This window comes from Thamnophis elegans, chromosome 3 (genome assembly GCF_009769535.1).
Source record: "Thamnophis elegans isolate rThaEle1 chromosome 3, rThaEle1.pri, whole genome shotgun sequence".
In the NCBI taxonomy this organism is placed as follows: domain Eukaryota; kingdom Metazoa; phylum Chordata; class Lepidosauria; order Squamata; family Colubridae; genus Thamnophis; species Thamnophis elegans.
In genome coordinates, this window is record NC_045543.1 from 33,109,319 (window position 1) to 33,120,022 (window position 10,704).

General features: G+C 36.1%; 1 protein-coding gene across 1 annotated transcript; it reads right to left on the reverse strand.

The window, feature by feature from the left end:
• Window positions 1-1,898: 1,898 nt before the first annotated feature.
• C3H21orf58 (chromosome 3 C21orf58 homolog) lies at window positions 1,899-10,214 on the reverse strand. The gene is made up of 7 exons (XM_032212777.1): window positions 10,158-10,214; window positions 9,412-9,463; window positions 8,295-8,368; window positions 7,231-7,416; window positions 6,029-6,146; window positions 4,116-4,252; window positions 1,899-2,111 (listed from the first exon to the last, which is right to left on the reverse strand). Exons 1-7 carry the CDS (start codon window positions 10,212-10,214, stop codon window positions 1,899-1,901), a joined length of 837 nt encoding a protein of 278 aa, XP_032068668.1.
• Window positions 10,215-10,704: the final 490 nt, after the last annotated feature.

The window sequence follows — 10,704 nt, forward strand, 5'->3', positions numbered from 1 at the left end:
TTTATCACGTAGTATAGCTCAAATAGAATTGATGCATAAGACTGTTGCATCAGGTGGAAATTTTATGCTCACTGCAAACCCTATGTTCTCAGCAAATGGGCATAATTTCTGTCTCTCTGCAGTGAAGTGAAGTATCAGATTAGAGACCTCCAATGCTTTTAATTAGGTACTCATTGCCCCTTTGGAAGCCACCTATAAGAGAAACAAGTTAGTGTGTATACAATATTTAAGCAAGGTAATAGTGTACTTCTATGGTGATGGAGGGCTAAAAAGAAAGGAACTAAAAAAGTAATTTGAAAAAAGCTTTTATATATGTTACTGAAGTTCTCTTTCCTTCTCTATAGCTCCAAAATCTTGCATCTCAGATAGTTTCATGAATAAAATCTTTAGTGTCAAGAAGTTCATTAATAATGGAAATCAATTGCATAATGTGTCTTTTCATTATGTTTTACTATTTACTATGTCTGCATCATAGGTTTTCTATAAACCACACATTTTTCTATTACTCTATGAAAATATAAAATAAATAATTCTATAAAGGCAACATACTAATCTAATTTTAAAATTAAAAATCATAGGAATAGCCACAGGTAGAATGATGAACTGTATAAGCTATTCATCATCATCCTAATTCTGGTGGAAAATTAAATATGTATCCAGAAAAAATATTAAAAATATATAGTAACTCTAGGTGCTGACTGGGCCATTCCAGATAAAAGAAAATTTTCTCAGCTTCTTTTGGGGCCAATATTTTATCTGGAATCATTCAGAAGACACATAATACACTCTCCAACCTATTCTCCACATGCTATTTTCATTCACATTTTGAACTCAACAAATATTGCTACGCAGTTATGGCACCTAACACATCAAATGTGGGAACTTACAGCTTTGTCTTTATTAGCTTACATTATCTAATATGCAGATTAGTTCTCCCTAACAGGAGTTCTCTATACCAGCCATTCCAGGAGATTCTTACTACAAAATGATCAGCGGAACAAACTGAAGTTTCATGCAAGATGTAACCAGAACTCCTATGCTGTACACAGTAATTGGAAAAAGATGCTTGCTTACTTTCCTCCTCAATAGGTGATACAGATTTGGAATTGTTCAATTGTTCAAACTCAAGCTTAAAGAGTTATTGGGCTATAATTCCCACCATGTCTAACCAAAGTGTTTGTACTCCTATAAACCCTTTTCAGGATTGTTCATCTTTATCCTGCCCTCACTTTATGAAAGCAGAAACGCTCAACGAGGTTATGAGAGAATCTCAAGCTGAGGAACATCACTGTTATGTGGCAATTTACTGTTAGTTGTGCCTAGTGCAACAATTTTTAAAAATCTCAAATCTATTGAGTTAGCAGACAGAAAAGGACTAATCTGGCATGCCGATGTAGCCCTGATATAAATACAGGAAGTCTATACTCAAATTACCTTTTCTAGATTGTTGCTATGGAATCTACAAACCCGAAGGTAATCCAAGCAGTCTGTGAGGTGGCATACTTTGGGAAGGAAAATGTGTCGTTAGAAATATATATTTACATGATCTAACTTTACATGATTTATCTAATTTTTTTTTCCTTTTTAGTGCACCTTTGAGCAATTGAAAGTAATCCATATATGACTTGCTATAAGGAAACTTTTCAAAGGCTACAAAGGCCTAACATCTGCTTAGAAAACCGAAATAAGATTGGTACAATGGAATATAACAGAACTTGCTATTCTTGAAGAGATGACTTTTGATATTTCACAACAGCGTATTGTTGTTGCTCTGTGATTCTTTATGGCTAATACATACAGAAATATACCTGAACTGAAATACTGTAAAAAGGGAACAAATAGAACAAATGTCTTAGAAAACTTTGAAACCAGTTTCCCTACTGTGGCAAATGCTTGACTTACGTGTGTGATGCATTAACTGGAATGGGCAGATTATGTACTTCAGATGGGAAACCTTCCAGTTGTGGGCTATGGCCAGGTTGCAGAACTAATGGCCACATAGGGAAGCCACTTTGAGAAGGGATAACTGGTGCTCCTAAAGATGTATAGTGATGATGATGTACAGTTGATGGTCGTGATTTCTCCACTCTTGTTGGAATAGGAGCAGTAAGCTGCAGATAATTTTTTAAAAATAAGGAAAATATATTAAATACATCAAGTCAAATGATGCCATGATTTTGATACTGATTTGAAGGTTATGGTTTAAAATCCATTTTTTTCTCCTTTGTTTCAGACTCATAAAATACATTAATTAATCAGTGACAAACTCACTTCCCATCATAATAAACTCCACTGAGGGAGGGCCAACGTTTCATGTTGGAATAAGCACAAAACATTTCATTCTATAATGCTTTCACTTGTTTTGATTGGAAATGCTAATATACTTTTGAAGTTTGCGAAAACTACTATGCAGTTGTCTATGCAGTTTCAGTACTGAATTTTTAAAGTATTGTAAAGCTTAGGTTTCAAATTGGGGAAAAAAAGGTGAAAAAAGGATCAGATACAGCGGAATTGCTACAGAAATTGCTACTCCCCTCCCAAATCACACAACAGAGAGAATGGAGTGGAAGGAATTATAAGAAATGAGCAGGCACACAATGGGGAATACAGCAGGCTGTTTATGTAGTACACTTGTGACTCAGTGGTGGAATTCAATTTTTTTTACTACCAGTTCTGTGGGTGTGGCATGGCTTGGTGGGTGTGGCAGGAGAAGGATACTGTAAAATCTCTATTCCCTCCCCACTCCAGGGGAATGTTACTGCAAAATCCCCATTTCCTCCCAATCAGCTGGGACTTGGGAGGCAGAGAATAGATGGGGGCAGGGCTAGTCAGAGGTGGTATTTACTGGTTCTCTGAACTACTCAAAATTTCCACTACCTGTTCTTCAGAACTGGTGAGAACCTACTGAATACCATCTCTATCATGACTCCTGGTGAAAGTGCATTCCTTTGGATGATTATTTCCCATAATGTGCCTTCTTACTTACTCACACGTAATCCCTTCCCCTCTAATGATTGTAACTAGAAGCATGAATTCCCTTCTTGCTAATTTATCCCAGTGTCAGGCTGAGCATTTCAGAGGTGAGGGAGTGGAGAAAAGGAAAGTGTAGTCCCACTTGTGTGATTTGTCTGTTAGCCACCACTCTGCTTAATGACAGAGCTGCCAGTCCTAATTTTGATCCCTAAATGAGAACTATCTGTACACTATAATCCAGCCTTTTAAGAATCTCAATTTGAATGACACTGACCATTAAAATGATTAGCACACATAAATGTACAAATATCACTCAGACTAAATAGTTATTACTGAAAGTCCTTTAAAAAAATAGCTACCTATTTTTCTACCTACAACGATAGAAAAAAAAGGGAGAGAGGAGGAGAGAATGAAAGGAAGACGGGGGAAAGAAGAAAGAGGTAAGGAGAGGAGGATGGAAAGGAGAGAAAGAGGAGGAGAGAGGGTAGAAAGGGGAAGAGGAAGAGGAAGAGCAGGAGAAAGGTACGGGAAGAAGAAAGGGGAAGGAGGAAAGTAGAGAAGGGAGGGAGGGAGAAAGGAAAGGGAAAGGAAAGGAGGATGGAAGGGAGAGAAGAGGAAGGAGAGAGGGTAGGAAGGGAAAGAGGAAGAGTAGGAGCAAAGGAGAGGTAAGGGGAGAAGGAAGGGGAAGGAGAGAAGGAAGTAAGTAGAGAAGGGAGAGAGGGTGGAAAGAAAGGTAAGGAGAGGAGGATGGAAAGGAGAGAAAGAGGAGGAAAGAGGGTAGGAAGGGGAAGAGGAAGAGCGGGAGTAGGAGAAAGGTACAGGAAGAAGGAAGGGAAAGGAGAGGAGGAAGGAAGAAAGTAGAGAAGGGAGGGAGAAAAGAAAGGGAAAATAAGGTGGTGTTATAACAGGAGGAAGGGATGATAAACAAAGCAACCCAAACTGTATATTATAACCTATTAAATGAAATAATAAATGTATAAGAATGATAAATGTTAAACACCTGTAACCAAACGACATGCTGTATGTGATGATGGGTTTTTTTTCTTTTTTGTGTTTTTTTTTTCTTTTTTCTTTTTGTTTTTTTATTGTTGTGTGTATGTGTTGTCTATGTAATAAAAATATTTTTTAAAAAAAATAGCTACCTGTTGTCCTTGTTGAAGCATAGGGACCCCGTACCCACTAGTTGGTGAATATGTTGGTGGTAATGATTTCAGCATCATGTTCTGCATAATGATTTGATGCATCTGTGCATTTTGCATTAGCATCATTTCTACCATATCTATAAAGGATAAAGAACAATTCAAGACCATCCTATGGTTATAATGGAGAACATAATGTAATCCAAAAGGTGACGTACAGCCATTTGAACAGCATAATCTCTCACATCAACACCTTTTTAAAAAACAAGCAGCCTAGTATTAGCTGAGCTGCAAAATTTATATTTTAAAACTATGAACAATAACACATGTTAAGAATTTGAATATGTTACACAGTGGATGTACTACAGATGTACACAGAGTTCTTCAACAAAGAAGGAAATAATTAGTTCAACAAATCCTTTATTTTCAAAGTCTGCCCAGACAGAATCGAGGAAAGGACATCATAAATCTTTCAACTGAATGAAAAAAAAAATCAAGCAGGTTCTTAGCTACTTGCCTACATTATATCAGAGTAATATATGTTTATTTAGAGTATGCAGAATGCTCAAGTAGCATCTTTTGTAGCTCCTTAAAGCAGCCACATCTTTGGCAAAGTTTTCTCAGCTATTCTCTGCACCTGTACCGAGATCCCAGGCTGAAGACAACTGCCCCGTGCATGCCATTATGGTAGCCAATTTGGTCTAGTGGTTAAGACACCAGGTTAGAAAGTCCTGCCTTTGCCTTGAAAACCACCTCTCAGGATTGTCATTGTGGGGAAATAGGAGGAGGAAGGTTTGTTTGATATGTTCATGCATCATTATGTAAAAATAATAAAGGTGGGAACTAAATAAATTCTCAATTCTGCCTTATTGCTTATGCCTGCCATTTTGAGGCTGTTGATCCTCTCTGTAGACATCCCTGCCAGTATAGTAAAGTTGTCAGGGAAAGTGCCATGAAGGGTTTTATTCCTTTTCAAAGCTACATTGGTCAATGGTGTGACTGAATCTTTTCTGTCCCTTTATTTACAGTATTTATTTGGATTGCCTGATTATAATTTAAGATTAGCACTTATTCACAAGTCCTTGTTTTGTTGCATGTATTAAATTTATCCAGTACATAATACAAACACAGACACACAGACACAGATTAACAGTAAAGGAAAAGGTAAAGGAAGCTCCTCTTATTCAACCAGACTTTCCATAGTTACTCTTTACTTTTTAAATTGCATCCCCAAACCTCATAAGTAAGAGAATTAAAAAATAATATTTGGCATTCTCTATGTCATTTTACTTAAAAGTTCAGACCCAGTTTAGTCCAGTGGTTAAGGCACCAATCTAGAAACTAGGAGACTGTGAGTTCTATTCCTGTCTTAGGCCCAAAGCCAACTAGGTGATCTTGAGCCAGTCACTCTCTCTCAGCCCTAGGAAAGAGGCAAGGGCAAACCACTTCTGAAAAACCTAGGTAAGAAAATCCAGGGGCTTGTTCAGTGTTTGAGAATCAAAAACAATTGAATGGAAGAAATAAAATCTTGTTCAGTCTTCCTGAATCAAACCGATCTTACTCTTAAATTTGTGTTCATAGATAGGAGCCCTATCAACAATCCTGTCCAAGTTCTGTCCAGTGGGCTTAATTCTGAGTCAATTTGCATAGGGTTATAACTCTGCAGCATACTGTAATCTTAGATATATTTCCTAGGACTTGAAGTTAGTTAGAGGTGGTTTGCTCCCGGTTCGGCCTGGATCAGGCGAACCAGTAGTAGTGGTGCCGGGAGGATCCGCCCACCCGCCCGGAAGCTTCTGTGCATGCCCGAACCAATAGTAAAAAAAATGGCAACCCACTACTGAGTTAGTTCTACTATATTAAATGAGAGTTATTCCTACAGTGTATACATAGTTATACTTTTTGAACACAAATACCTTCTTTAATACTCCCAGATCTGGGTACTGAAAAGGACTGTGGCGATGCAATCTGTGTAATGAGTGGTGGCTGATATGAAGGTATTTGTTGAATTATGGTTGCTGGTTGCTGTGGTAACTTGCAAAAGAAAAAAAATAATAGTTAAAATGTAAACCATAGCTCCATTCCTACTGAATATCTGCAGCTGAATGAAGTTAATGGACAACATATTAAACAATTAAAATGTTATTCTTACATAGAATTCGCTGAGCAAACAAATAGTGAAAGATAGGAAGAGTTTAATGAAGAGAAGAGAGGCTAGCAAAGTTGTATGTTCTGAAGAATTGCATGTTGATTCACGAAGATTGAAAAGATCATCATAGAAGACGATCATTACAAAGAAGTGGGGAATGACCGGGACAAAAAATTAGATTAGATTTAATTTAACAATAGAGGAAGAAATACAACACAAGCATTTTAAATATAACACTTATGTTGTATTTCTTTCTCTGTTGTTTTAATATTTTGATAGCTGCCCAGCATTGTATTTGTAGCAGCCATATAAATTGATTTGATAATACAGTATGTAACATAACAATATAAATGCTTATGAGTATTACTTTCCATGTGTTTAATCAATATTCCATTAAAAATTACAGTTGTTCATGATTGGTACAATTCTAAGAGTCGTATCTAGGGTTTTGGGATCTCAGATTATGCTACTCAAATTGAACATAAAGTTTATTTAAATCTCCAATATTAAATAGATCATACCAATGCTAAAGTGCTTTAATGTCTACACTGTTGGACCATTCACCAATTAATATGTGGTATCATCTTCAGGGTAATTTGTTAAGGGTTAGGGTTAAGGAATTGAAATCTGCCCTCAAATTTTGTTCATCAAGAATTGTCATCTGATCAGGGCACAACAAAGTAACTCAGCCTTCTTGATATGTAGAAACCTGCATAGCCTACCGTAATATGCAGAAATTAGATAGTGAATATATTACAGATATCATTAATATCTCTAATCAAGTTGCTGGTTATAAAATCTGGAACCAGCCCAATAATACCCCAAGAGATCTTATGAAATCATGGTGTATGGAAGAAATGATGTTCCAGACTTGTCTTATAATGATTTTTTGCTGCCCACGATTGTTTTTGCTTGGATTAGTTTTGGGGGGGGGGTGTTTCTCCTTGAAATAAAGCAGAAAACACTTACTGTTTGCTGTATAATTCTTGGTTGTTGAGGTAGAGGGGGAGGGGGAGGAAGAAGAGGAGGAGGAGGAAGAGGAGGAGGAGAAGGAGGAGGCAGAGGAATTTGGTAGATATGATGTGGCTTCAAGGGTTTTTTATGAATTCTTGGTAAACATTGTGGTACTGAAATCTCTTCCAAAAGATTTTGTTCCTATAATACAAAGTATAGTTTTTCTAAACTCATACATTAGCTTAAAGAAAACCAATCTGTAACAAGACAAAAACTGAAAACATTTCCAGTATATAGTCTTTTCTTGCTAAAGACATTAGCAAAAAAAAAAAAAAAGAACATTAAACTTTTCATTAACTGTATTCATCATATTGGAGGGAAATAGATGTCATACTGCATAACTCCACCTCCCAATTTTATTAAACTTTAAAAGTACTATAAGAGATTTTTCTTTAAAAAAAAGAATCATGATGCAAAAATGGTTTTCTTGCCTCTCCTCCCAAATTTACCTACTCAACATTACTTTGTTTTCCCTAGAATTTTTTTAAATAGATATTTTATTGAAAAGTTTTTTAAAAAAGATAAAAAGAACAAATATTTTTTGCAATTTCCTTCTGTACAATATTTCTACCTTGGTATACATCCATTGTAAATGTACTTCTCCCCCCCTTACTTCAGTTTCTCTTTGTCTATACATATGATGCTATTAAATTCAGTCCTTAATTTACAATCCTTCATTCCATTTATACATGTTTATTCATCTCTATCTATACATTGTTAATTTCTAACTCCTGTGTCTTCTTTATTTAGACTTTCCTTAAGCTTTAAACCTATCCTCTAGCCATTTGTACCACTCATTCTATACCATTTAATATTCTGTTTCCTCCTGTTTCTGTTTTTCACTAGAATTTTTACTTTTCTTAAATTCCCAGTACACCTTATCTAAACTGATAATATTATCTGGCAAAGAACTAAACTACTCTGTGTTAACATTGTATTAACATAGTAAAAAGTGAGCAGAAGAAAGTGTATTTTATTCCATTTTTAAAAGAAAATGATAAGAATTAGAGATATCATACTCTGAGCTGCTGTAAAAGGTCTTTCCTTCTTCTCAGTGCGCTTTGTAAGGCGTAGCCATAATTGTCATAATTCCCTGCAAAAAATATGGGTGACATTAATATGCCATTTAAAAAGGAGTGAAGAGAAAAAAGTGGGCAAAACTGGCATATTACTCGCCATGCAAAACAACTTGAACAAACATTTGCTCCTTAGGAGGCAATGGATATCCTGAGCAGCTTGTGGAGGCTTTCTCCATTTGGCAAATACAGGTTGGAATAAGACATGAGCAAATGTGTTGCTTCTACCTGGGGGCAGAGGGATCTAAAAGGCTCCGATTCTCCTCAGGGCCCATTTAGAGTACTTTTTCATTTGTAACTTGTCACTGCTTTGTCTTGGCTGCTGGGAAAACTCCAGAGGACCTGTCATATATGGTGATGCTCTACAAACTGTAGCAAGATGGGATAATAGCATCTACAGTCACTTGCATCCATCCTTTCAAGGTGGGAAGTTCTAAACACTATAAAAATGGCTGGAAACAGGATGTTTTTTTTCTTCTTTCATCCCCACATCCTCCTTAGAATAAGTCAAAGCAGCTACTGCAAACCTGCAGAATTCAGAAACTCACCACTCCACTTAAAGAAGAAGTTGGCATTGCAAGCAAGAGAAAGAACTGGAAAAGGAGGGTCATATTTTGGGTCAGAGCTTTTGCAACTCAAGCCAATCCAGGTTTGTTATTTATTTATTTAATAATATTTGTAATCTACCCCAGATCAGATGGACTCCCAGCAGCTAATAATAAAGTATGAACACATTAAACAGATAATGAAAAGTAATAAAAACAATATACATACTTAGAAAGAGGAAAGTACTGCCATATGGAGATTTCAGGACAGCTCTGCAAGTAGATATACAGTCTACTGCAATCCTAGATTAATGCTTTTGTTAACACTGATATTTTTAACTTTCATCCTCCATAAGTGTAGCAATTTATTAGGTAACTGGATCAATAAAACTTTGTGTGATAAAATATTTTAGGCAAATATTAAATCCAGATGGGATTAGTTCTGCAGAGTTCTTTATTGCAATCCATGACGACATCATACATAATTCTAGTACAAATATGCTTTAATTGCTTACTTGTAAAGGGTGATTCAGAGTCGTTCAAGTTTTCACATTCATTTTCTAATTTCTGTGGAAAAATATAATAGAAGGATTCTTTTTTTTTTAAAGCCTGTAACTTCTCACATTAATTTTAACACGCTAAGTTTTTATTGTAAAAAACGTAGATTCTTAAGAAAAGGGATCTGCGGGAAACAATCAAACTTTAGACAAATGTGAATTATATAAAACTCAATTTGCTATTGTACAGCATTAGAGTAGATGTTTATCTTAGACTGATAGCATCAATGTTCTCTGACATCCATTTTCTTTCTTCACAACTTGCTTTATATCTTAACCCTAGCCAGCAATCAGTGTAAAATTGTCCTTAGCTACACCAGTGTAAAAGCAGGGTTTCCTCCTATATTCTAACATGTTTCTTGGACAACTTTTCAAGTGCCTGTGTAATTTTGTCACTTGGTGCCTCCAAAGTAGTTTACGGAACACAGGCAATAAAAGCAGGATATGGCTTGGCAATAGGACAGTAAAGTTTATGATAGTAAGACTTTCTGATAGGCAGGTAGGAAATCAAGACAAATTTGGGAAAGGCCCAAAGTATCAGGAATGTTTGACTAAAGGTGCATACATAGCATACTTGACATGATCAGTAAGACAAAACTAACTATAATGCAAACATCTCCATTTTAATTGCTAGATTTCCCCCACCCCCCGTCCTATTACTGGATAGTTAATGCTAGGATATAATTGTAGAAAAATCAGCTTACCTTTTCAAGGAGTTTGAGCTTCAGACGAGTCATGTGATCAGCCACATCAGATTCCATCGCTGGGGGAAAATTCCAAGGTAATAAGCTACATTATTTTGAACATGGGTTAACTTTCTCTCTCTCTCTCCATGTATTTTTTCCTCAGTAAGAGCTTCAGGCTGTGGTTACAAGGAAAACAGAAACTTCTCATATTGCACCAGGTCTTTTGAAATATACACTCAACATGGTTGCTAAGATATTGTTTTACTAGAACAATAGAAATATTCTTTAGGGCTGCTGACTCTTCCAGTGCAAGTTCAATGTGCCCAACCCTGTGCGTTGCTAACACCCTCCTCTGAATAACTCTGTTAAGCCTAAGGAACGAGTTAGCATCACATCTGTTAGTCATAACTTAAACAATATGTATTTCCAAGGATTAGTACTCACCTGGCTCATACAATATATGGTCATCAAAGAAAGAAAAACAAACAAAAAATATGGCTGAGGCTATCCATTGTGATTCTATAAATTAAAATTTAAAAATGTTTCCCAAACTATAGTTAAAAAT

Excerpts from the sequence above, each read along its gene's own strand:
- C3H21orf58 (XM_032212777.1), bottom strand. The coding sequence starts at position 10,214 with ATGGAATCTGATGTGGCTGATCACATGACTCGTCTGAAGCTCAAACTC. Across the intron at positions 8,369-9,411 it reads CTCTGAATCACCCTTTACAA|GGAATTATGACAATTATGGC; the intron begins GTAAGCAATTAA and ends TATTTTTTGCAG. Across the intron at positions 6,147-7,230 it reads CAAGAATTATACAGCAAACA|TTACCACAGCAACCAGCAAC; the intron begins GTAAGTGTTTTC and ends TTCTTTTGCAAG.